This window comes from Aquarana catesbeiana, linkage group LG05, assembly GCF_042186555.1.
Source record: "Aquarana catesbeiana isolate 2022-GZ linkage group LG05, ASM4218655v1, whole genome shotgun sequence".
Lineage (NCBI taxonomy): Eukaryota > Metazoa > Chordata > Amphibia > Anura > Ranidae > Aquarana > Aquarana catesbeiana.
The window spans coordinates 291,725,866-291,753,288 of NC_133328.1; the positions used below are offsets into that span (position 1 = coordinate 291,725,866).

At 43.7% G+C, this 27,423-nt stretch overlaps 1 protein-coding gene across 2 annotated transcripts in view; it reads right to left on the reverse strand.

The window, feature by feature from the left end:
* GALNT1 (polypeptide N-acetylgalactosaminyltransferase 1) overlaps positions 1-27,423 on the reverse strand; it is a 481,701-nt gene that overhangs the window by 239,323 nt on the left and 214,955 nt on the right. For both annotated transcript variants that reach the window (XM_073630779.1, XM_073630780.1), the window contains exon 4: positions 13,828-13,994. In XM_073630779.1, coding sequence (XP_073486880.1) covers positions 13,828-13,994 — 167 coding nt within the window. The remainder of the gene's footprint in view (positions 1-13,827; positions 13,995-27,423) is intronic.

Below are 27,423 nucleotides of genomic sequence, written 5' to 3' on the forward strand. Positions count from 1 at the left end.
AAACGGCACAACAGTGCTATTGATTGTTAATGGCACACTAATGCACCTTACCCATACCATACGTTTTGGTTTAGCTTTTTTTTTTAATCAAAACTTGTTTATCCATTGCTCATATGGTACATACAATCATATCAGTAGATGAAATTGAACATTACAGGCATAGACCATACCATAACAGGAGTCCATATTATTTGAGCAATAACAGGATACAATGTGTGTATAAAATTTCTGTACCCCCCCCAACCCCGAAGAATAACCAGCACTTATGACCCTTTATAACATATCAGAATTAGTCACTTCTTCAGCCAACGAATCCTCCTGGGTCCAGCGCATAGCTGTAAACATAACCGAATCAGTGTTTCCCATTCCTCCCCCCCCCCCTCCCCCCATCACAAACAGTAAATTTCTACATAAGAAGTCTGTCCATTAAAAGCTGTGGCAGAGCAAGGTTAGGATCCTCCAGCCATGGTTGCCATATGAGGTTAAATTTACCCACTGCCTTCCTGCGACTGTATGCCAGGCGTTCTCTAAGTAGTAAGGAGTTAACATAACTGATCCATTGTTTCCCAGTGGGGACTGCCATCAAATATTGTGCAATAAGTTTTCTGGCTAAATACCTCAACCTAGTAATCATGTAGTACATTCCTTTCAGGTAAATTTCTATATCAATGGCCCCTAGCAAGTACACCAGGGGGTTCAATGGAACAGGTGTCTGAGCTAATCTAGCAATACGCTGGGACGTCTTTGCCCAATACCGATGGAGCTTTGGGCATCTGCAGAGTAGATGTATAAAGTCCCCCTGGTATATTTTGCACTTTGGGCATAAGGGAGGATCCCCTCTTCCCCACCTTTGTAATTGTACTGGCGTTCTATAGGCTCTATGCAGGATAAATAGTTGACAGTTTGTGGGATGCTGCAACAGATATCGCCGGTATAGATTCTAAAGCCATGTCCCATTGGTCCCCACCTACTGTATATCCCCTATATCTTCCACCCACTTACCCACCTTTGAAGGAGGCATGATCTTGGACCGAGGACAATAATTCCGCATAGATCTTGGATATCAGTCCTCTCAGGGCATTTTCATAGGTTTTTAGCACCTCCCCCTCATATAGCCGTGGAAATAACCAGATCCCCTTCTCCTTCCATGAGGTAAACCCTGCAGATCATGAAGCTCTGAATAGTTAGGGTTATTCCAAATACTGGTAAAGGGCAATGGGCCCCTTATCTTCAAAGCCTTCTGAAACTCTCTCCACACCTTCCTAAGGAGGACACCAGTGGGGGCTGAATGCGGGATGCTAATCCTGGATACCTTCTTCTTCCATATCAAATCTCGCATCAGTGAGTCAATTCTTTTAAACCATTTGTTCAAAATCCACACAGGTGAATTATGAAAAATTTACAAAAGCTGCGGGGCCCAAACCATTTTTATTAAATTCACCCATCCCACCACCGACAGGGGAAGTTTACACCAACTGGAACATTTAACTTTCTGCCTATCCAATAGTGGACCCAGGTTCAGCCGAAGGTATTTGGCCGGATCTGGGGACACCACCACTCCCAGGTACCTAAAGCTATTTACTATGGCAATCTGATCTGTTCCCGCCGGTAAAGGCTCCGTCAGTGGGTCAATGGGCATTAAGGTTGATTTGGAACAATTTATGGTGAAGCCAGAGAAGTACCCAAAGTCTGTTATGATCCCCATCGCTGCATGCAGAGAGGCAGAGAAGTCACCCAGATAAATGAGAGCGTCAACCGCATATAAAGAGATTTTGTCCTCCAGCTGACCTCTGCGAAACCAAACTATCCCTGGCGCAATGCGTATCCAGATGGCCAGAGGCTCTACAGCCAGAGCGAACAGCAATGGGGACAAAGGTTGCCTCTGTGCAACTCAAATGGGGACGTGAGATTATTGTTGATGCAGAGTCTAGCTCTGGGACTAGAGTACAGTACCTTCACACATGTGATAAAATTTCTCCCCAGTCCGAACCGAGCCAGGATTTCCAGGAGGTAAGGCCACTCCACACTGTCAAAAGCCTTTGCGGCATCCAGTGACAGAATGGCCCTCCCCCGAGGATTATCCACTGGTACCAGTAGATTCATATACAGTCGCTGAATATTATCCGCCGTAGAGCGAGTGGGAATAAAGCCAGGCTGGTCTCGATGAACTAGCTTGCCTATCACCTGAGAGAGTCTTGTGGCTAAGACTAGGGCCAGAAGCTTGACATCAGTATTCAATAAAGAGATCGGGCAATAAGAATCTGGCAGAAGCCTATCCTTGCCCGGTTTGGGAAGTACTATAATTATAGCCTCCTGCATACTATCAGGTAAGCAACCCATCTCAGCCACTTCAGATAGGGCCTGCAAAAGGGGGGGGTAAAAGGATTTCACCATAGCGGAAGTACACCTCTGCCGGTAAGCCATCCAAACCAGGGGATTTGTGATGCGGAGCCCCATCCAGGGCATCCGTCAGATCTGTCAGAGTGATTGGCGAGTTTAGCATATCCCTATCAGCCTCAGAGAGCTGGGGAAAGGGGCAAGCTTGTAGGAACAAAGCCAGGTCCGATGGGGAATAGCAAGTTTTAGAAGTATATAAATCGTTATAGAACTGATGAAAATCATTTAAATTATCACAATTGAGAGTGTCTCTCCCGTCTCCGCCTGCACAGCTAAAATGTTAGAGGAATCCCGCTGTTCCCTGGCTACAAGAGCCAGAAGGTGGCCAGTGTTTTCCCCTTCCTCAAAGTAGCTCTGCTGGTGGAAGTATCTTCTCTTCTCCGCTGTGGACAACAGAACAGAGTTATACAGAGATTGTGCCTCAGTCCAAGAGTCATGATTGGATTGGGAAGGGTCAGCAACCAATGCCTGTTCTCTAGCTCTCATTTCATCCCGCACTCTCTTCCCATTCCCTGGAACGGTTTTTGATGCCAGTGATTTCTCTAATAAGGCAGTCCCTTAAAAATGCCTTGAGCGAATCCCATACTACAGCTGCACTAGCAGATCCCCTGTTGAATTGCAGGAACTCCCGTATTGCACTCGTGACCCCGTCTGGAGACAGGAACAGGGTCAGCCAAAAGGGATTCACTTTCCACAACGGGCAGCCCGTCTCAACAGTAACATCCAACGTACCCAGAATGGAGAGTGATCAGATAGGAGTCGCAGCTCATATGCCGAATCTCTCACCCGCTGCATTAGCGCTTCATTCCCCAGCCCCAAGTCAATACGCGAAAGTCCATCATGTGTGGCAGAATAACACGCGTAACATCTGTCATCAGAATGCCTCTCACGCCACACATCATGGAGTCCCATTTCAGACAGCAGAGAGGCAAAAGCCGTCTTTCCTGCTGCTAGTTTCACCATTCTGGGTGCCAAAGGCATTCTGTCTAGGCGCGAGTCCAGGGTATTATTAAAGTCACCCAGGGCTAGTACCGGGACATCCAGGAACAGAGCCATAAATTGTGCCAGACTTCTAAGCCGAGAACGGCAGGGGAATATACATTGTGCAGCAATGATACACGTTAGCCCGTTGAGCTTGCATAACAAGAAAACATATTTGCCCTCTCTATCCACCCTCTGCTGAATGCACTCAAAGGAAATAGTAGCGGAGATCAACACACTAACTCCCCTAGAATAAGAGGAATGTGTGGAATGAAATTGTGTTGGATATTTGCGAGAGCGCATCAGGTGTACAGAGTTAGGCTGCATGTGTGTTTCCTGGAGACAGATTATCTGGGGCTGCAGTCTACCAAAATATTTAAACATTGCATTTCTTTTGACCTTATTCCCTAGGCCCCTGACATTCCATGACACAATTACCATACCCGTATTGGTTACAGCAGCCATTGGGTAGAAAAAATGAATAATTGTACATATACCAGCAAAAAAGAAAAGGACCAGAGAGCCTTTCCCCGTCTAAATAACATGCACACCGCAGCTTGCTGTGCAAACCTCAAAATATATGTAAGGTAAGCCTGAGTTCAACCATATTACCATGCAGTTAAGGACAGTGTTCTTGCACCACCGTGTGGAGTATGGACAGCAACATGTGAATCTTCAGTTGCATTTCCTGCATAAATATAATTGACAAGGGGAGAGAGGAGCATTTTGGTAAGGAATAAGTATACACATTCCGTGACCATCAGGGCCCAGAAGAAAACAAAAAAAACACATCCTAGGGTGGTTGCTGCGTGAGCTGCCTCTCCTCTGTCGAGCCAGTGCATTGCAGCCTTAGGATTATCAAAGAAACATGAGACGCCGTTGGCGAGGACCTTCAACTTTGCAGGATAGAGCATAAAAAACTCAACATTTAGATCACGTAGCCTCCGTTTAATGTCCATGAACTTGGATCGTTGCCACTGAACTTCTGCAGAAACGTCAGGGAACAGGGAGACTTTTGCATTATCAACTTTAAGTGTGCCAGCAGCCCTGGCCTTATTCAGGATGGCATCCCTGTTCTTGTAATTCAGGAGGCGGAACAAGAAGGGTCTTGGTGGTGCCCCCTGTGGTGGGGTCTTGCAGGGACCCTGTGCGCCTTCTCCACAGCAAACATATTTTATTTTATTTATTTCAAGGTACTTATATAGCACCATCAATTTACGCAGCGCTTTACATATATATTATACATTCACATCAGTTCCTACACCCCCAAGGAGCTTACAATCTAAGGTCCCTAACTCACATTCATACATACTAGGGCCAATTTAGACAGGATCCAATTAACCTACCAGCATGTCTTTGGAGTGTGGGAGGAAACCGGAGTACCTGGAGGAAACCCACGCAGACACAGGGAGAACATGCAAACTCCAGGCAGGTAGTGTCGTGGTCGGGATTCGAACCAGTGACCCTTCTTACTGCTAGGCGAGAGTGCTACCCACTACACCACTGTGCCGCCCCATACATAGGTGAAAAAGCATCATGGCCAAAGGCGTTAGTAAGCCATGCTTCAATAAAAGCCACTGTGTTCTTGCCCTCTGTCCTCTCTGGAATTCCCACTGCGCGAATATTATTTCTGCATGAACAGTTTTCCATGTCCTCCAAATGGGCCGCATTTGCAGTAGCCACGGTTTGTATGTGACTAACATCTCTTTGCAGGGGCTGCCAATCATCTTCCAAAGTGCCAAGGCGCCCCTCCAGGGCAGATGTGCACTCCCGCAGCTTCTGCATATCATGCCTGACCAAGGATATCTCCACTTTTAGATCAGCAATAAAGGAAGTACAAGTAGTCACAGCAGTGAAAATGTCCCGCAATGTAGACTCTGGGTCAGCTGCACCCTGATGCGACGCTGCCGCCATATTGGAGGCACTTACTTGCAGTGAGGCCTGGTTCTCATCCAGGAGCCTGGGGACGCAATCCATGGATCCTAGCTCTGGATCGCTATGCTCACCCCCCCCCCGAGTCGGGCTGCTGAGATGGTGCCAGGTCTTTTGTGGCAAAGTTCTTGCCGAACAGCCGTTGCGCAGCCTCTTTCGCTGATGGAGGCGGGAGGCCGCCATCATGGCCGGGGAAGAATTTTAACAAAGTTTACTGGTGGATGTTCATTTTAAGGTGATCAACATGTTGATTCTGGAATGGGGCTTTAAGCTCCATCCCCTATCATTTGGAATCTAGGGTGTGGTGGTCCAACATGGCCTGAAGGGTTCAGTCCTTTCCATCTCCATCTCTGGTGTAGCTCAGGGTGTCCACCTGAAAATTAAAGAGCTAGGCAGGAAAACAATTATAGTGTAGTATTTACTTTAGCTTAAAAAAGGATAAATTACTTTAAGAGTGGTTCCACAATAGAAAGAGGTAATAAATGACTTACATCTGTCTAGGCTGTGGTCACCCGAAGGGGTAGGAACATGCAACCTTCTAAGTGCACGGTTGAAAAAAACCTGTCTCCACGCAGGATCAAGGTGATTGCTCTATATGCCTTGGGGGTCCTCATCCTGGATCCTCTGTAGATTCTTCAGGCAGGTGTATGTAATCGGTACACACTGCAAAAAAAACGTCAGTGGTCCAGTTGGCAGAGGACTCCAAAAAGTTATTGGTCTAAGAATGGGTCAGAGTCATTATGTATCTTGCGTATCACACAAATCAACCAATTGTGTCAAAAACAATGTACTATAATGGTCCCCTCTGTACGAGTAGTCAGAGAATATACAGTGCCTTGAAAAAGTATTCATTCCCCTTAAAATTTTCCACTTTTTTTATGTTACAACCAAAAAACGTGAATGTATTTTATTGGGATGTTATGTGATAGACCAACACAAAGTGGCACATAAAATTGTGAAAAAAAAAGGAAAATGATAAATGGTTTTCAATTTTCTTTTACAAACAAAATATCTGAAAAGTGTGGCGTGCATTGGAATTCAGCTTTTAGCAGCAATTTTCAAGTCTTGCCACAGATTCTCAATTGGATTTAGGTCTGGACTTTGGGCCATTCTAACACATGATTATGCTTTGATGTAAACCATTCAATTGTAGATCTGGCTGTATGTTTAGGGTTATTGTCCTGCTGGAAGGTGAACCTCGAGTCTTTTGCAGACTCAGGGGTTTTCTTCTAAGATTGCTCTGTATTTGGCTCCATCTATCTTCCTATTAACTCTGACCAGCTTCCCTGTCCCTGCTGAAAAAAAGCATCCTCAAAACATGACTCTGCCACCTTCATGTTTCACGGTGGGGATGGTGTGTTCAGGGTGAGGGGCAGTGTTAGTTTTTCGCCATACAGAGTTTTTGCTTTTAGGCCAAAAAGTTCAATTTTGGTCTCTACTGACCAGACCACTTTCTTCCACATGTTTGCTGTGTCCCCCACATGGCTTCTTACAAACGGGACTTCTTATGGCTTTCTTTCAACAATGGCTTTCTTCTTGTCACTCTTCCATAAAGACCACATTTGTGGAGTGCATGACTGTGGATAGATTCTCCCACCTGAGCTGTGGATCTCTGCAGCTCCTCCAGAATTACCATGGGCTTCTCGGCTGCTTCTGATTAATGCTCTCCCTGCCTGGCCTGTCAGATAGGTGGACGACCATTTCTAGGTAGGTTTGCAGTTGTGCCATACTCTTTCCATTTTTGGATGATGGATTGAACACATACTGTAGCTACTGACTTTTAATCCAGCGATGTCGGCACCCCAGGCATTTTTTCCCATCGGATCAGGGGTGCTGCCGCCACCATTGCCTGTAAGGGAAACTGGCCATGAAGACGGTTCCCTACTGTGCATGCACGAAGTGCACTGTGCTTTCTGAATGGCCCAGCAGCGAGGGAAGGAGGTGGGGGGGCCGCAGCGAGATCACTCCGAAGTGGAAACAGGTATCTGTCCAAAACAGGTACCCGCTCCCCCTGAAAGATGTGGCAAATGGGGCGGGGGGACAGATAAGCGGAGGGACACGGTGTCAGCGTGGCAGGGATCCTTACTATGGGGGCACCTGAACTGAGTGTGTCTATTCAGACACGGAGCCCCAGCTCGACCCCACCCCCTCTCTCTACTGATTGGCTGACTGACTGCAGCGGGAGCCAATGGCGCAGCTGCTGCGTCTCAGCCAATCAGGAGGGAGAGTCACGGATGGCCGAGGCACTTGTGGACATCGCTGTATAGAGATGGGGCTCAGGTAAGTTTTAGGGGGGGCTGCTGCACACAGAAGGCTTTTTATCTTAATGCATTAAGAATAAAAACCTTCTGCCTTTATAACTGTTTGAACAGATAGAGAGGTAAATTTAATCATTTATTTACAACACCACTTGACAAAGAATAAATTAAGGTAACAGAGTTACAGATAGAAACCACTTATGTACATTTTACATAATGTGAGTATAACAATTGAAGGATCAGAAGTAGGTAAAGATACCCGCAAGTGAGGGCACCATAAGAGAAAAATGTGGCAAAAGGTTAACAGTGTTATCACCTCTAAAACAACCAACTCTTATTCCGCTGATCCAAAGTAACCAAGAAGCCAGACCTTCCAAAAAAAAAAGAAAGGAGTGTGTGGTGGCATGTCTGGATTTTCCAAGAAGGGTCAGTAGTAGGGTGTGTGGCATACAGTGATCAAAGAAAAGTATGTCAAAAGGAAGAAGGAAAGTAAGGGTGGAAAAAAATAAAGACCGTGAGCAAAGAGCAAGAAGCAAAAACAGATTCCCCCTGGGGGAAGCATTACATGCATATACAGTGCCTTGAAAAAGTACTCATACCCCTTGAAATCTTCCACATTTTGTCATGTTACAACCAAAAACGTAAATGGATTTTATTGGGATTTTATTTGATAGACCAACACAAAGTGGCACATAATTGTGAAGTGGAAGGAAAATGATAAATGGTTTTTAAAATTTTTTACAAATAAATATCTGAAAAGTGTGGCGTGAATTTGTATTCAGCCCCCTTTACTCTGATATCCCTAACGAAAATCTAGTGGATTGCCTTCAAAAGTCACCTAATTAGTAAATAGCAAATAAGCATCCTGCTAAGCACCTTTAGCCTGCCAAACAACACCTGGTGACTCACGTGACCCGGGTAAGGAGAAATGAACCACTGCAAGTGTCTGTTCATAGCCTGCTCTGTGTCCTTTCTGGAAGAACTACATGCTTGGCACACACAGCTTAAATGAGCTGGATGTGCGCCGGAACGTTCTATGCGTGCTCACAGGCATGTGCGCGGTCCCGGCGAGTGGGCATAACTGTATTCACGTACGACGCAAATATTCCTGCATCCAGATAAAGGCTACGGCGCATGACGCGTGAGCCATGGCCGCCAAACTGAAGCCCAGCAGCGCTCTTGCGAATGCACATGCGCCATGACAAACCAAGGCAAAATGGCGCACTTCATACAGGTAAAAAACAGCCAGACACCAGCAAAAAAGGTACACCTTGCAAACATTATAAGATAGGGGGCGCTATAAACCTCAAAAAATTAAGTGTTATTAAATTACTAAACAGTTTAAAAGCAAACACGCAAAAACAGCGTCAAACATATATATACCACAATATGTTGCTGTGCTAAATGCAGAAATGGTTAGATGTGTAATGATTGACATTCACAATAAAACATCCTTGGTGCAAAAATAATTCAAATTTGACATTCGTGATAATTGTCCCAATCCAGTGAAGAAATTAGAGCAAAAAAATAGTGAAAAAACAAAACCAAGAAAACAACAAACCTCTTCATAAATAAATCAAAATCTTGTTGATGATATAAGGGTTCCGTCACCAAAGAAGAAGAAATACACCTTGAAATAATAGATATCTGCTTACCAGATACCAATGACTCCTTTAACTAAAAAGAGAGTCATTAGCGCTTGTACAGGATTGTGCCTGTTCACATGAAAGACTGGATGGCTGGGTGGTGTTTTAGACATAGATCCCTCCCGTCCCATTCATTCAGGATAGGAAATATAGGAAACAAAAAGGAGTCTCCATAGCGTAAAAACGTTTAATAAATGTAAAAAAGGCAATAAAAATAGCCAAATGGCCGCTTACATTGATCGGTGCCTACCCGGCACTGGGACTGCTCGTATGTCAGGGTGAATGGTGTCAGAAACCCATCGCGTCACATGTGCGGCGTGCGTTCCACCCAGTACGCATAGTCAACCAGAGGATCCGGAAGTTAGTAAGTCAGGAAGGGAAAGGACACGTGACCACGTACCGCTCCGACGAACGTTTAGTTGTGAACGTCTTCAGGGAAGCAAACACCCACAGCTAGCCCAGAACTCCCCCGTATGGTCACCACACACAGGTGTCCAGCCTTTAGCTAGCTTGACTGATTGTTACAATCACTGGGACACAACCACAATAATAAAATAAAGGGGTTTCACTTTCCTGTCCAGGCACAGGGCCACTTAGGAACTAAGGGCCCAATCTTCACCCTTCACGGCGGGTTCCTGTCACTTGGACCTTCAAGGACTGGGTACCCTTTCATGTTTAAGGTCCACTCCCTTAGACCTGTACAGCACCCTGCAGGAAATGCCTTAGCGCTGTAGTGTCCAGGATTTCCATTCTGCAGGGTCCAGCACCCGGAGGCCACGTTACAGGCAAAACCTCGCAGGATCTTGAGTCTTCTCAGTGAGGCTCGGGTATCATTTATCTGAGCATAAAAGCCTGTGTCAAATGGATCCGATCAGTCAATCCCTTGATTCATTTTTGGAACCTTTTGTAGGACGAGATACCGGGAGCTCAAACAAACAGTGCCATCCACCTTGCAGACACTGGTAAAAAATGAAAGTACTTTCTGTATGGGAGGGGTTATATAGGGGATCACTTCCTGTCTGAAGACCTTTGGTCTATGAGTGTCCATTCACCTAATGATGGAGTATAACCTAGCAGGTAATGAATATTAGCCTGACTCTGTGTCCCATTATGTATGAAAAATAAATTGCCTTTTTGGACAAGGCCAAAACACGTGGCGATTTGCAATTTCAAAGACTGTATTTTGACGTCCACGAAGTGAACTTTACTGGAAAATTGTACCTTTAGTGCAGATTTTTTTATTGTGCTCTGCACTGAAAACTACCAGAACCAAGAACTGTATCAGGGTATTATTGCAACAGGCTATCCTCGAAAAAGGAGAAACCAAGAACTACCGAACAGAATTTTTTGACCTGCCACATCTATTAACGTGGTTATATTTAATTTTTCTTTGGTGCACTGATTTGCATCTCTCCTTGCTGCTAATATACAAACAGTGTGTGTGTATATGTATATACATACATATATATACACACACACATATATCTGCTTACAGGGCAAGCCTGACGCAGCCCATCAGTGTGCCACATCATAGTTGAAAGACTTGCAGAATACATAACATGCTATATAATAAACTGAATACAGACTTTACGTCATCTCATATTTCTCATTGACTGCAGCATTAAAGCTACAACTCCAAAGTATACTTTGATACTGCAGTGAAATTATCATTTAAAATGTTTTTTTTAAAGAGGACATCCAGCCCCCTTCCCAAGAGAAATTAAAAAAGTCAGCAGCTACAAATACTGCAGACTTTTATTATATGGACACTTACCTTATATGGATCAGCTGTCGGGTGCAGCCGCCGCCAGTCCTGCTAAGGGAACCCGGCAGTGAAGCCTTTCGGCTGCACAGCCAGTTCCCTACTGTGCATGTGTGAAGCGTGCTGCGCTTTCTAATTGGTGTGGCGGCTGAGGAAGGAGCCAAACTTCCAGGAGACAGGGCCGCGTCAAAAACAGGTACCTGTCGTCCCCCCTGAAAGGTACAAAATGTGGCACCGGAGGGGGGGAGGAGACGGATGAACGGAGTTCGACTTTTGAGTGGAACGCAGCTTTAAACATATAACAGTTAACTTCTATAGATCATGATAAAGTTGTAAATAGATTATGCTTCCAGTCCTTTTTGAAGCCTCCAATTACCTTGTTTTGGATGTCTTATTTAGTGGTCATATGATCTTTCCCTGCTCGTTCCCATACGCAGGGAGATGGGAGATGCCTATAAGCATCTGATGATGTATGCTTTATTCACTCACACACATACACACGTCTCCAGCCTGTGTATACATAGGGGGAACTACCAGGGAGGTGATACCTCCACCAATCATCCCTGTTCGATCCATCTCCTAGTAACTAGGAACACATCTGAATAAATAGGAAGATGGTGCTTGTCACTTAACACTTTGTATACGAACACAAAATCAAACCCTATAGTCGTCATGTGGGCAGAAAACAGAAAATGGACATGCGTAGAAAAAGTGGCATGGGTAATCCATAATATCTCATACCACAGCGGGGACACAAGCAAGAAATTAGTGACAGAAACAGTAGGATCAACCAGGTTTTTCTTACTTTACAGAAGACAAATGTTATAAACATTAAGCCATTATGCATACAATGTCAAACATGTTAAGACATTTTAAAACATATTTGCTTTAAAGACACTTTAAAATATGCTCAAAATTGGGAAGTGTGAAATGGCATGTACTTCTCACAACTCTAAGTGCAGCTTTAACAGTTTTATACTACTGTAGGAACTTGGTTAATAGCAAATACAACTACAGTAAAACCCTGGATAGCGAGTACAATTAGTTCCAGAAACATGCTTGTAATCCAAAGCAACTGTATACCAAAGGGAATTTCCCCATAAGAAATCATGGAAATTTAAATGATTTGTTCCACAACCATTTATTCATAAGTCCTTCAGTTTAAAGTCCATATAAAAAGATCATAGCAATGTGATAGGTTGTGTAACCATAAAATGTCCATCCACAAATGGCAGCCTCCATAAGGGTATTAGAAGCAAAATCCAGCAGGAGCTACAGAGTATAAAAGAGAAGAGAGGTACCTCTAAGTGTAGCAATATGGTTGCATTTAATGAAGGTACAACATTTAGCAACTCGCATGGTTTGGGATAAAGAGAGGCACATCTATGTATGCAGGTATGTGGGGTAAAGCTGTCCACATAGACCATCCCCCACACCGCCAACTCTCACTGCTGTCAGTCTGCAATCATGACCGGGAAGACTACCCCTCAGTAATGCGATTGAACCACTCGTGGAGCACAGCGTGGAAGGGATGACGTCGATGGCGGTAAGGAGGATGGTCTATGTGGATAGCTTTACCCGGATGCCTGCATACTTAGATGTGCCTGTTTTAACCACTTCAGCCCCGGAAGATTTGGCTGCTCAATGACCAGAGCAATTTTTGCGATACGGCACTGTGTCGCTTTAACTGACAATTGCACGGTCATGCGACGCTGTACCCAAACAAGATTGACATCCTTTTTTTTCCACAAATAGAGCTTTCTTTTGGTGGTATTTGATCATCTCTGCGGTTTTTATTTTTTGCGCTATAAACAAAAAAAGAGCGACAATTTTGGAAAAAAAAAAAAAAAAACACAATATTTTGTACTTTTTGCTATAATAATTATCCCCAATTTTTTTTTTTAAAAAGCAAATTTTTTTCTCAGTTTAGGCCGATATGTATTGTTCTACATATTTTTGGTAATAAAAACAGCAATAAGTGTATATTAATTGGTTTGCACAAAAGTTATAGCGTTAACAAAATAGGGGATAGATTTATGTCATTTTTATTTTAATTTTTTTTTTTTTTTTTTTACTAGTAATGGCGGCGATCTGCGATTTTTATCATGACTGTGACATTATGGCGAACACATTTTTGGGACTTTTGACAAATATACAGCGATCAGTGCTATGAAAATGCACAGATTACTGTATAAATGTCACTGGCAGGGAAGGTGTTAACACTAGGGGGCGATCAAGGGGTTAACTGTGTTCCCCGACTGTGTGTTCTAACTGTAGGGGGAGGGGACTGACTGGAGGGGATGACAGATCGAGGTTCCTAGCCATTAGGAACTCACGATCTGTCTCCTCTCACAGAATAGAAGAAGGATTTACGTGTTTACACACACATGTCCCTGTTCTGCCTCTCATGCCCGCGATTGCTCGTGGCCGGTGGTCATCGCGACCATCAGCTACGAGCATTGGCACCCCCGTAGTGCAGCGGGTGCGCGCGCCTGCTATCTGGCTTAAAGGAGCTGACGTATAGCTACGACGGCTCGCGGGAACTTTTCCGACCTGCCGCATTATAATGACGCCGGCTGGTCGGCAAGCGGTTAATTATCAAGCATATGAGATGCTATATGTTGCATCTTCATTAAATGTAACCATATTGCTACACTTCTCGCCTCTTATACCCAGTTGTGACGCAACGCTATTTGTATATCAAGACATCGCTTGTATATCAAGTCAAAATTTATTAAAAAATGTTGCTGGTCTTGCAAAGCGCTCTCAAACCAAGTTACTCTCAAACCAAGGTTTTACTGTATACTAAAAAAGTGCAGTTTTTACTATTATTCAGGTTAATGGCACTCACCTCGTTCACTAGCATCATCCACAAGAATAATCTCTTCAAGAAGGTGTCGTGGAGATCTATTTATAACACTGTGCACTGTCCTTAGTAATGTTGTCCAGGCTTCATTGTGAAACACTATTACAACACTTGTTGATGGTAAATTATCAGGATATAGTTTTGTTTTACACCTGAAAGCAACAACAACAAAAAAAATAGCTAAAAATGAATATGTTAAGAAAACAGATTCATAAAAGAAAAAATTAGCAAGTAACGTTTAAAGAAAGCAAATTGCCACTTACAGTTAAGCATGCACATCGGCTTTGATTTTGAGCAGAATGCCCCAGGACTCCTGAAACTTGGGGAGCTTTGATTTGCAACCATATAGAAAACTATGCATTTATCAGCTGTGACTGCCAGCTTGATCCGTGTGGCCAGCATAAGGCTTGGTACACACCTATGCAGTTTGCTTTTTATCTGTTTTTGCTGTGCGTTTTGATTTTTGCGCACGTGATTTTGCTGCGACTTGCGTTTTTGCTTTTTTTATGCTTTTTTTTTTTTAGACAATTTCTTGTTGGGCAGATTAAAAAACACAAATTGCTGCAAAAACACATTATATGCTTTTCTTTAGGTTCTCCATTGAAGTCTATTGAACCAAAAAAGCACCGTTTTATGTTGAAAAAGGTCCTTGACCCTTTCCAAATAAATAGCAGCTGAAAAAAGCATAGATGTTAAAGTGTCCCATTTCAAATAAACTGTAGTGGGTTTCTGCAAAAAGCACCAAAAAACACATAGGTGTGATCCAGGCCTAAGATGTTTAGTAACATAATCGGGGTAAAAAAAAAATAGGATTTTTATAACAGCTTACCTGTAAAATCCTTTTCTTGGACTACATCACGGGACACAGAGCCATGGTAGTTAGTTTTGTAGCAAAGCAATATACGTGGATTAGAAGAGAGGAGGGACCTCTGTGTCCCATGATGTACTCCAAGAAAAGGATTTTACAGGAAAGCTGTTATAAAAATCCTATTTTCTTTATCGTACATCACGGGACACAGAGCCATGGTAGTTACTATGTGGGATGTCCCAGAGCAATGCCAACTGAGGGGAGGGAGACACAACAAAAGTAGGGCACCATGAGACCAAAGGCCTTATACTGCTGCCTGCAGCACACTACGCCCAAAGGCAATATCCTCATGCCTTCTTACATCCACCTGATAGAATCTGGTAAATGTATTGACTGAAGACCAAGTTGCAGCCTTGCAGATTTGAGCCATGGAAGCTTGGTGATGCACTGCCCATGCAAGCACTAACAGCCCTAGTGGAGTGCGCTTTGATTTGAGAGGGTGGAATCTTCCTCATCAAACCATAAGCTTGAACAATTACTTGCCGAATCCACTTAGAAATGGTAGATTTCGATGCTGCCTGTCCTTTTCTAGGACCTTCAGGCAACACAAACAAAACATCCGTTTTTTGAATCTAAGCAGTCACCTTCAAGTAGACATTGACTGCTCTCACCACATCCAGAGAACGTAGTGGCTTCTCTTCCGTAGAACAGGGTTCTGGAAAAAATGAAGGTAAAACAATATCCTGGTTTAGATGAAAACCTGACACTACCTTCGGTAGAAAGTTAGGCTGAGGAGGCAATACCACCTTATCCTTTTGAATAAATAAATATGGCTCTTTACAAGAAAGAGCAGCCAACTGGGATACCCTTCTTGCAGAAGATATGGCGACCAGAAAAATTAGTTTCCTTGTCAAAAGGACCAAGGGAATATGCCGTATCGACTCAAAAGTCTGTTTTTGTAATGCCGATAGAACTAAATTTAAGTCCCAAGGGTTCAGGGGTGACCCAACTGGAGGATTAAGCCGCGTTACCCCCTGAATAAAGCTACGGACCAATGAATGCGAAGCAAGTGTTCGTTGAAATAATACCGATAAGGCAGAGACCTGGCCTTTGATAGTACTCAAGGCCAGCTTAATTTCTATAGTTACATAGTAAGGTTGAATAAAGACACCAGTCCATCCAGTTCAACCTGAGTGTGGGTGCATGTCTACAATTGTCCCTATACCTGTGTACATTGTGTCTCATTAAGATACTCCTCTATTATATATTTATGGTACCCATATAGTGCCATTAATTTATGCAGCACTCTACACATACATCGCACCCTACCCTCAAGGAGCCCACAATCCAAGGTCCCCAACTCACATTCATATACTACAGCCAATTTTGGACAGAAGCCAACTAACCTACCAGCATGTCTTTGGAGTGCGGGAGGAATCCGGAGTACCCGGAGGAAACCCACGTAGGCACAGGGAGAACATGCAAACTCCAGGGAATATGCCGTATCAGCTCAAAAGTCTGTTTTTGTAATGCCGATAGAACTAAATTCAAGTCCCAAGGGTTCAGGGGTGACCCAACTGGAGGATTAAGCCGTGTTACCCCCTGAATAAAGCTATGGACCAAAGAATGCGAAGCAAGTGTTCATTGAAATAATACCGATAAGACAGAGACCTGGCCTTTGATAGTACTCAAGGCCAGCTTCATTTCTAACCCCATCTGCAGAAAGTTAATACTTCTACCTATGACATACTTCCTAGTGTGCCAACCCCTGGATTCACCCCAGGAGACATAAATCCCCTACCGCTATCCTTTTGATCTCTGCATACCAGGATCTTCTGGGCCATGCGAATCACTGACTTCTTCTCCTGCTGGATCCTGTGAAGAAGTCCTGGAAGCAGCAGAATAGGAGGGAATGCATAAATCAGTGAGAACTGATTCCACGGGAACACCAAGGCATCTGTTCCGCACGCTAGCGGATTCCTTGTTCTTGACACAAAATTGTCAATCTTTTTGTAGAACCTGGATGCAAACAGATCCACGTCTGGGATCCCCCATCTTTGGCATATTGTCAGGAAGATATCGGGGGTGAAGGGACCATTCTCCCGGGAACTGCTGGCGACTCAAGTAGTCAGATTGCCAATTTTCTATATCTGGAATGAAGACTGGCAATAGGCAAGGTACATTGTTTTCTGCCCAAGCTAGTATGCGATTCAACTCTCTCTCTGGGCCGCACGACTTCTCGTGCCCCCTTGGTGATTGATATAGGCCACTGCTGTGGCATTGTTGGATTGGCTCTTGACAGGACAATTCCGTAACCTGAACGTCCAGGACTCAGGGCCAAGCATGCTGCCCGAATCTCTAGAATGTTGATGGGTAAAGTCATTTCTAATCTGGACCATTTCCCTTGGACAGTCACCGCTTCCAGGACTGCTCCCCAACCTGAAAGGCTGGCATCTGTTGTAACCACCTTCCAGGTAACTGATAGGAAGGATTTTCCCTTCTGCAGATTCTTGGTTATTAACCACCAACTGAGGATCCGGCGCACCCTTGGAGACAGACACATTGGGAAATCTAGAGCTTGGACCTTCTTGTTCCAAGCCGATAGGATACTGTTTTGCAGCAGCCTCGAATGAAACGGAGCATAAGGAACAGCCTCGAATGATGGGCACCATCTTTCCCAACAACCTCATGCAAAGTCGAATAGAAGGATTCTTCTTTGACCACCTGAATCAGTTCCTTTATGGCACTGATCTTTGCATGGGGCAAGAATACCCTTTTCTGGGCTGTATCTATGATCAAACCCAAATATTCTAATCTCCCTGATGGTTTTAAGGAGGATTTCTCTAGCTTGAGAACCCAACCTAGGTATTCCAGGTAGTTGACTGTGGTGATCATACTTTGGTCTAAGCGGGCTACCGACTGGCCTATCAAGAGCAGATCATCTAGGTAAGCTATAATCGTTATACATTGGGCCCCTAAACTGGCTAGAGGAGGGGCCAGGATCTTTGTAAACACTTGAGGTGCAGTAGCTAGACCGAAAGGCAGAGCTACAAACTGAAAATTAAGATTTTCTACCCTGAAACGTAGATATTTCTGGTGAGCGGGGGAAAATAGGCACATGGAGGTATGCATCCTTGATGTCGATTGACGCCAGAAGTTCTCCCCCTTGTAGGATGGAGACTACTGATCGTATTGACTCCATGCAAAAAGAGCGGACATTCAAAAAACTGTTTAGAACTTTGCGATCTAGAATGGGTCTGACATCCCCATTTGGTTTTGGTACCGTGAAAAGGTTTGAAAGAAACCCCAATCCCTGCTCTTCTATGGGGACCACTGAGATCACTTTTTGAGACAAAAAATGGAGACAAAATTCAGAAAATTCCCGTCCCCTCGTTTTCTCAGATCAAACGTTCCCAGGGATCCAGAGAAAAAGATGGTCCAATGCTTGAAAGAGAGACTTCATTTTCTCTGGATCCCTGGGAGCGTTTGATCTGAGAAAACGAGGGGACGGGAATTTTCGGAACTCTAGTTTGTACCCTAGAGTTATTGAGGAAGTCACCCATCTGTCTCGACACTCTTCCTGCCAGACTCTTGAGAACTGCAAAGTCTTCCCCCCACTCGAGCGAGCAGGGGCGCCCCTCCATAAGGAGGCTTTAGTATTTTGTCTTGTAGGTTTCCTCCCCCAGGACTTCTTTTGTCCTTGGGGTTGGACCCTGAGGTATACCTCTTGAACTTGACGGCGGAGGCCGTCGTGACTGCCTGGAGGCAGACGCCCCTGAAGGAGCTTGTTTAAATGAAATACGTTTACTCCTCTGTACTTTTTCCACTAGAAATTCTTTTAATGTATGTATCCAAATCATCCCCAAACAGCCGTTCACAGTGTAAAGGAAAACTAGCCAGGAGCTTTTTGCATGGCCCTTCAACAACGCCGATCTCCTTCCCCATCACAGCACCACGAACCAGCAGTGCGACCGGATACAGGATCGGATCGCAGAAAACACAGCCACCTCCACATCTACATCGGACTCTTTCCTCTTCCACCTGGTCATTGTGAGCGGATGACGTTACATGCCCATTGTAAATCCACCTTTGTGACTGTTTTTAAACCATTCATTTTATTAAATCAGCTTGCATACTGCACTTAGAGGGCGCTGTTGTTTTGTCTCTTATACTTTCCAGAGTTTCTTGTGCATTCTAAACTTGGAACTGGCAGCCCTCCATGGACAGTTTGGACCATTCATTTATAATATTTTTATATTGTTTTTAAAGTTTTTATTGTCACAGTTTGTATCCTTACACACCTAAACTACCAAATAATTGCTGATCACTTACTGTCCCTCCCTCCCCTCTCTCTTCCCCTCCTCTCTGTAGTATCTGTTTGTATCCTGAGTGCGCTGTATTACTTTTTTGTTTTTGCATGGCGCTTTGGCTGACCAATTTTTCAGCCATAAGATTCTACGCATACGTACCAACGCAAGCGTAAGGCGTGAGGCCTGGAGAATAGAATCTCTCATAGTGTCTATTGCAAAACATAAAGCCCCTGGTAGCTCGGCTAAATCCTGGGCCTGCTGATCAGTAATAATCTTGAGCACCTGTTTAAACTGGTCTCTCAAAGATTGACATACACCGATTGCTGCCAGAGCAGGCTGAGTCACTGAACCTGCCAGAGAAAAAGTGTTTTTCAATAGGAATTCCAACTTATCCGTTGGATCCCTAAGCATTGTCTACCAGACAAGTCAAACTTTTATTCACAGAGAATATAGCAGCGTCAACTGCTGGTATCTCCCACTTCTTAGTGAATTTTTCCTCCATAGGATAAAGTGTTGAAAACTTTTTAGGAGGAAAAAAATGCTTATCTGGGTGATCCCACTCAGAATACATAAGCTTTTCCAGCAATGAATGGACAGGAAAGGTATGCACAGCTTGAGGAGGCTTTAGCGAACCCAAACAAGAAGTGGGCTTATCAACCCACTCAGTTACGGGTAGCATAAATGTGGAACGGACCATCTCAGTAAGAGATTGCACCATTAATCTTTCAGATTGTGAAGCCGATCCTTCCACATTTGACCCCTCAGAAGAGGAGTCGTCAGCCTCTTCACAAACCCCTGAGAGAAAATCGTCTTCTCCCGACCCTAGTTCCTCAGTTTGAGAGTCCTGGGTAATGGACGGGGACCTGTCATGTTTTGCCCCACACTGGGATGCTGTTAAAGCCGCTAACCTTTCTTCCAGACCTATCATGGCTGAGGAAAAAACCTCTTCACTAATATAGACAGGGGCTGCAGTGTTGGAAACAGTTGCAACATTTGCCAGCCCTGATGGCTCACTCTCACCAGCCACCTCAGATCTCTCAGCAGAGGATGCCATTGCAGAGATGAGTTTAGGCTTTTTGGAGCTTGAGGGAGTCCCTTTTGAGACCTTTTTTGGGGTGATTCTACCTCCCCTGCTGACCATAGCCCGATGCACAAAATGCAGTACTACCTGAAGAAATTGCACCCACTGCCTGAGCAAATAGTCCAGCAACTGCCGCTGCTATTAGTGCTCAGCCTGGTGCTTTAGTAAACGTGCAAAGGGAATACCTGTGTCACCACTTACATGCCCTTTTTGCTCGTGTCCCTCTGACAGCTTGCAGTCAGCAAAATGGAGCTTTTTAGGTGTACTCCCGCGATGGACATTGCTGCACGCCAACGCTGCGCTAAGCCACGCACCCTCCGTATTTCCACTGCACCCCCCTCCGCTTTACAAAAAAAAGTGTTTTATCGCGCGAACGCAGGCCTTCCATGCGACAGGATCGGCTTTTTTTGGGGGGCATTCAGGAAGAGAGCTGACAACACCGCCGTGCGGCGGTGGGGAACGAAGCGGCATCCGCCGATCGTTCTGGCTCCCCCCAATCCAGGGAGAGGGGGAGAGCTTCTGTCCAGATGGGGGTGTTTTTTGAAACCCCCCCCCAACATCTTACCGGAGGCCTGGGACTGCTAGCCGGAGGGAGAGCTGCAGCTTCTGCTGAGACAGCATGACCTGAGGAAACCATGACAAGGTACGTGCTCTATACAGCCCCCAGTGGTGACTTTTTAGGCATGACAAAATTTACTTTTAAAGGAGGCAATTCATAAAAGAATTTAAAATTCCTTAGAAATCTCCACTTACCTTTCCTGACGCAGGGATTCTGTGGTAAAACCAATCATACCCAATCTTCACCCCTCACGGTAGGCTCTGTTAAAAAACCTTCAGGAACTGGGGCCCCTTTTTATAGGGGGATCCACACTCCTGGACCCATAAAGCACCCCGCCAGGAAAACTTTATGGCTAAAAAAACCAAAGTACTGGATCCTGGGGTCCAGCTCTCTAAAAAGAGAGGCATTATGGACTAAACCTTGTTTCTTCCGCCATGAGGCCCAGGTACCATTCAATTCGACCTAAAAAGACACTTTGAACAGATCCAGTCGCATAGCTTGCCCTTAGCAAGGAATATTACAGTGGAGCTCAGCATAGCACATCTTTACTCGTGACCAACACCTAAGACACTGGTACTAAAAACTGAGGTACTCCCAGTAGTGGGGGGGGGGGGTTTATATAGGGAGTGGACTTCCTGTCTTAGAGTGTGCCAGTGTCCATCACCTGAAGGTGGACTATAACCCACAAAGTAACTACTATGGCTCTGTGTCCCGTGATGTACGCTAAAGAAACTAAAATTAGGCCTTTATAGTACAAAAAGAGCAAATAATCGCTACTGTAAGGGGCTCCTTTTTTTACTGTGGAACAGTGAAAGTAATATTTACAGTAGCGATTTGCTCTTTTTGTACTATAAAGGGCTAATTTTAGTTTTTTTTTAACCCTATGATGTTACTGCCCAAACGATTATGAAAATAGTAATCGATTGATTGATTGTTTCGGCCCTACCTTAACAAGGGCTCTGGGCAGATGTCATGGTAAGTATGTGACCTGTGGTGTGACTTACCATTTGGTCACCCCCCTGAGACTGAGCTCTGAATGGTTGGATTTTAAGATCAGGTTTGAAAAGGTTACACTCTAAAAGTGAGCACATTCTAAACACAATGCCGGTTTTTATAGTAACGGTCAGAGACCCAAGGCAATCCTGTTCTACACGTCCACAATGCTGTGTCCCTATATCCAGGCTTTGCCCATCATGGTGGGCATATTTCCAGAGAGGACTTCATGGTCTGGGTTCTATTGAGATGGCCCTGGATCTGTATAGCACCCTGTGGCTATCTACACATAGCGCACAGAATGCTGAAGCGAGTGCCCTAGCAGGATACAGTGGCCAAAACAACATTACAGGCTGCTTCCAGTGTGTGGGGTCCAGCTATAGCTCCCAAGATTTTACAGAGGCTGCACTGATCCCAATGCACAGATTCTAATGTTATGTAAGAAGCGAAGGATTTGATTGAAGAATCTGAAGATAAAATTAACAAACTGATTTCTTTGTAAGGCAGCAGAGGTCCATCACAGCAAACAAAAAAAAAAAAAAAAAAACAACTGAGGACACACAGAGTGGGGTATAGTTAGAGGGCATGTCCCCTAAAAGCTTTGCCAGTGTCCAATCACCTGAAAGTATCAGCATGTAACCCAGGGCCTAAGAATGCTCAGCCTGTAATCTGTTCTGTATGTTAAAGATTTAAATATTTGTACTCACCATAACAACTTTTTTTTAAGTATTTTATTGGAGGACACAGATACCACGTGTTATGTTTGTGTTCTCCTGCATAGTGCCATTGCTAAAGGAAACATTTTATAGGAAGATGCCTTTACGGATTTCTTATTCTGAAAATGTCAGCTGCCTGGCTGAAGAACCGATTCTGTTTCTATGAATATTTTAAGTTATTAGCCCATAACAAACACGAAGATATGAACTTCTGACTTTATTAGGAATTCCCTTATATTTAAATGAAGGACAGTCCCACAAACATTTACTGCGTCAGGGTGGACCTTAAGCTCAAAATCACATACCAGTAAGTCATCGCTGATATTGGCTCTGGGGTGCGCGCCGCCAGAGCTGCGCTCCCGCTGTGATTGGACACAGCGGGAGCCAGTCAGCAGGTTCGACGGCTGCCAGCCACCCGCAATTGTTCAGAAGAGAGGCAGAACGGCAGTCTGCCTTTGTAAACAAGGCAAACCGCCATTCTGTGAGGGAAGAAAATTGAGATCTTCATCCGCCAAGCAGAAACATGGATCTCTGTTTTCTTCCAGTGTCAGCATGCCCCCCCCCCCCCAGTTAGAAAGCACTCCCTAGAAGCACACCTAACCCTTTGATCTTCCCTGATGTTAACCCCTTCCCTGCCAGTGTCATTTATACAGTGACAGTGCATTTTTTTTTAGCACTGATCACTGTATTGGGTCACTGGTCCCCAAAAAGTGTCACTAAGTGTCAGATTTGTCTGCCACAATGTTGCAGTCATACTAAAAATCCCTGATTGCAGCCATTACTAGTAAATACAAACATTTTTTTAAAAAGTCCATAAAAAATATTCCAAAGTTTGTAGACGATATAACTTTTGCACAAACCAATATACGCTCATTGGGATTTTTGTTTACTAAAAATATGTAGCAGAATATAGATTGGCCTAAATTGATGAATAAATTAGATTTTTTACATTTTATTGAATGTGTTTTATAGCAAAAAATGTTTTATTTCACAATTGTCGGTCTTTTGTTTATAGCGCAAACAATAAAAACCGCAGAAGTGATCAAAATCACCAAAAGAAAGCTCTATTTGTGGGAAAATTTTGTTTGGGTACAGTGTCGTATTACCCCGCAATTGTCAGTTAAAGTAACGCAGTGCTGTATCGCAAAAAATGGCCTGGTCAGGAAGGGAGTAAAAACTTCCGGAGCTGAAGTGGTTAATCCAGGTCAGTGACTCAAAGTACTGAAGCCTGTGATGAGTGCAATACCCAGGCAACTAGCACGTTTAGGAGGCGGCCAGCAATGACAGCCCTCAAGTTTTTCTCTTTGCTTTAACAATATTAAGTTCAGAAGGCTTATTTTGTTTTCCGGTCATCTTCTTTTACTGATACTTCTGAGCTTGCTTGGGGGATGTAGCCAGTAGTAGTAATTTGCTTAGTGTCCAACCTTTTAGAGACAGAGTGTATACCTCAATGAACTGCTAGTGGAAAGGAGTTTACTAAGAGTACAACTATTTAAAAAATAACAATAAAGTAAATCTGTGCTTTGACCATTTAGAGGAAAAGTGACCTTTTCACTTGAATGCTGTCTTTCACAGAGGCTTCTACATCCTTTCACTACTCAACTGCTCCTTTTACTTTGGGAAGCAATGGGGTTCAATTACTAAAGCTGGAGTGCAAAATTAGGCTCACTTCTGCATAGACGCCAATCAGGTTTCAGATTTTATTGCCAAATGCTTAATTGAACAAACTGAAAGTTAGAAGCTGACTTGTTTCTATGCAGAAGTGAGCCTGATTTTGCTCTCTCCAGCTTTAGTAAATAAACCCCAATGTGACTTGCTCCATATTTTTGCTTATAGGGAAGCATATTTTTTTTTTAACAAAATGGGCAAACACTTATTATTTAAAACAGATGCATGTTTAAGAGGTCAAAGACATGTTTTGGCACATTACTCCAGAGGAAGGAAAACCTCTACAGGTTACAGTGTTTGGAACCAGTACACCTTTTTTAAGTCAAAAATGTGTATTTTTTCCCAAAAAAAATTGCGCTTGTAAGACCGCTGTGCAATTACGGTGTGACAAAGTATTTCAACGACCACCATTTTATTCTCTAGGGTGTCTGAAAAAAAATATATATAATGTTTGGGGTTTCTAAATAATTTTCTATAAAAAAAAAACGTGATTGTAACTTGTAAACATCGAGTCTGAAAAATAAGCCCGGTCCTTAAGTGGTTAAAGTGTTACTAAACCCACAACAGTAAAATCAGTCTGTATATACAGTAAGCATGTTTGTTATACACGCTGTGGAACCCAAGGGGTTAATCCTCTGCATTGTGTAAAACAGCTGTTTGATCTCGTCCTCTGATCCCCCCCCTTTTTTTACTGTCCCCAACCCATCTGCTAATAGCACCGTGCCCTGGAAGGCACTCTCAACATGCTCAGTTTGCCATGCATTGCTAGAGTGTTTTTTTTTTTTTTTTTTTTGAAAGGTGCATGTGATCAGCACAGGGCCAATCAACACTGTCCAGACAGAGGGTCAGGGGTTATGCAGCCTCAGGACAGTCAGAGGAGAATAAAAACTCCTCCTACAAGCTTTTTTTTTTTTTAATGTATTCTTTATTCAATTTTCTTTCAAAACTTAACAATTCAGTAAAAAAAAAAAAAAAAAATAATCATTATCTTGTCTTCACAATAAGGTTAATAAATAAGCAAAGGTGAAAACACATTATCCTAGAAGAGAGTAGAGTAAAAGATAAAGACCAAGGGGGCAAAGGAGCACCCTTATCCCCCTTGCTTCACCTGTTTCCAATGTTATAAAATTAGCATTACTTCTTATATCCTCCCCTCTTTTCCATCCCTATTACCCTTAAAGTAATCTCATGATTGAATGCAAAGATCAATTCTCTCAACCGTTTTTCATTTCGCGTGATTTACATTATTAAAATTAGAAAACTTGTTACATCTAATTTATCTAGTATATCCTTTTCCTGTCGATTTATCTATATTGGTTATTCTCCAGCTCTAGTATACATTTTTCACTCTATACTAGAGGATCCATTTTTCCAGCCAGAGCCTCCACATCTTATCAAATTCCTTAAGGTTGCCTCTTTTTGTGTACACTGCTCTTTCTTTACAGATGGTCTCATTTATTAACCTAATCCAGTCTCTTACTGTAGGGGGTTCCCTTGATTGCCATCTAATTGCAATAATTTTCCTAGCTTGGAACAAGCATCCTAGTATTGCAATTGTGGTACTCTTTCTCTCCCCCCGTATGCATACTACAGGATCCTTCTCCAGTGTTATTCCAAATATATCGCTCATGGTATTAAGCACTCCCTCCCAATATCGGAACAGCTTGGGGCATCTCCACACCATATGTATGAGATCGCCAATCCCCTGGCATCTGGGGCATTTGTCATCTGATCTTCTGCCAAACTTAAACAGTCACTTGGGGGTGTAGTAAGCTCTATTTATCAACATCAGGTGGGATAACTTCTGCGGGGGTGATACCGATACCATCTCCAGGATTCTCCTCCATTGGCTCCTGTGTTATTGCCCCTATATCCTCTTCCCATCTCTCTCTTTCGTTGCAGAGTTTCCACCCAGTGTTGGCTTCTTTGCTTATCTGTCCATATATTTCAGATATTAGACCCTTAGTGGAGCCTACCTCGAGTATACTTTGAAAAAGGGGCGTTTCTTCCATTCTAAGGGTTGTTTCCCAAATTGGGCTTCAAGGGCATGCCCCAACTGCAAGAAGGTATAAAATGTACATTGAGGTATATTAAATTCATGTCTCAAGCCTGAGAATGTTTTAAGAGTATTACCCACATACAGTTGTCTCAGCCTTTTAATGCCTTGTTTTTCCCATTCTCTGGCTTTTCCTATCCGGAGGATTTCTGGCAAGTTGCTGTTGTTCCAAAGGGGGGCGTATTCAGTTAACCCATTATATCTCATATGTTTGACTGTTTTCCATATTTTAGTTATTTTTATTGTTGGATACCTATAGCGAAAGGAGTCTTGTCTCTAGCGCATGTATTATGTAAAGCGCCAGTTATTATTCTCCCATTAGGGGTGCCTCCACTCGGGATATAGCATCCCATTAAATGTTGCAACTGCGACGACAGGTAATAACGATCGGGATGAGGTAATGCCAAACCTCCTTCCCCTGCTGGGAGCTGAAGCGTTCGGAGTCTAATCCTAGCTTGAACCCCTTTCCATATTAGCGCCCTGAAAAAGGTCTCGATTTTGTTGAATCATTTCTTGCATATCCAAACTGGAGAGTTGTGCAATAGGTACAACAATTGTGGCATGCAGATCATTTTATTAAACTGCATCTGCCTGCCACCGACAATGGAAACCGTTTCCAGATGCTAATTTTTTGTTTAAATTTGGCCAGTAATGGTATAAGATTTTTACTTATAAATGGTTAGGGTCTTTCGTCAGGACTATCCCCAGGTATTTCAATGTATCCACTACCGCCAGCTGAGGCATTCCTGGTATTGTTAAATCACTAATGGGATCCACTGGTAGAAGCTCAGATTTCTTCCAGTTTATCTCTAAACCTGTAAAGCTGCCAAATTCCACCACTATGCTCATTGCTTTATCAATGATTGTCCGGTATCTCCCAGGAAGAGCAGGATATCATCCGCATAGAACGCAATTCTTTCATCTCCCGTCTTTCTCTGAAAACCAGTTATCTCAGAGCTTGTTAGATAGCCAAGGGTTCCATTGCTAGGGCAAAGAGCAGATGTGACAATGGGCACCCCTGTCTCATCCCCCTCTCCAGCTCGAACTTATCCAAGAGTTCGTTATTGATTTTAAGCCTGGCACTGGGCCTGTCATAAAGCATTTTTATCCAGCCGGTGAAGAAGGGACCAAATCCAAATTTCCCCAACACCCTCCAAATATATACCCACTCCACGCTGTCAAAAGCTTTAGTCACGTCCAGTGACAACACGGCTCTTGATCCCTCGTTCTGCGTTGGAGTCTGTAGGTTTAGAAATATCCTTCTGATATTTGTGCTTGTGAATCTGTGAGCTATAAATCCCCCTTGACCTGGATGGATCAATTTTGGGATAATTCTAGTCAGCCTAGCTGACAGGACCTTGGCCAGAATTTTAGCGTCAGAGCATAAGAG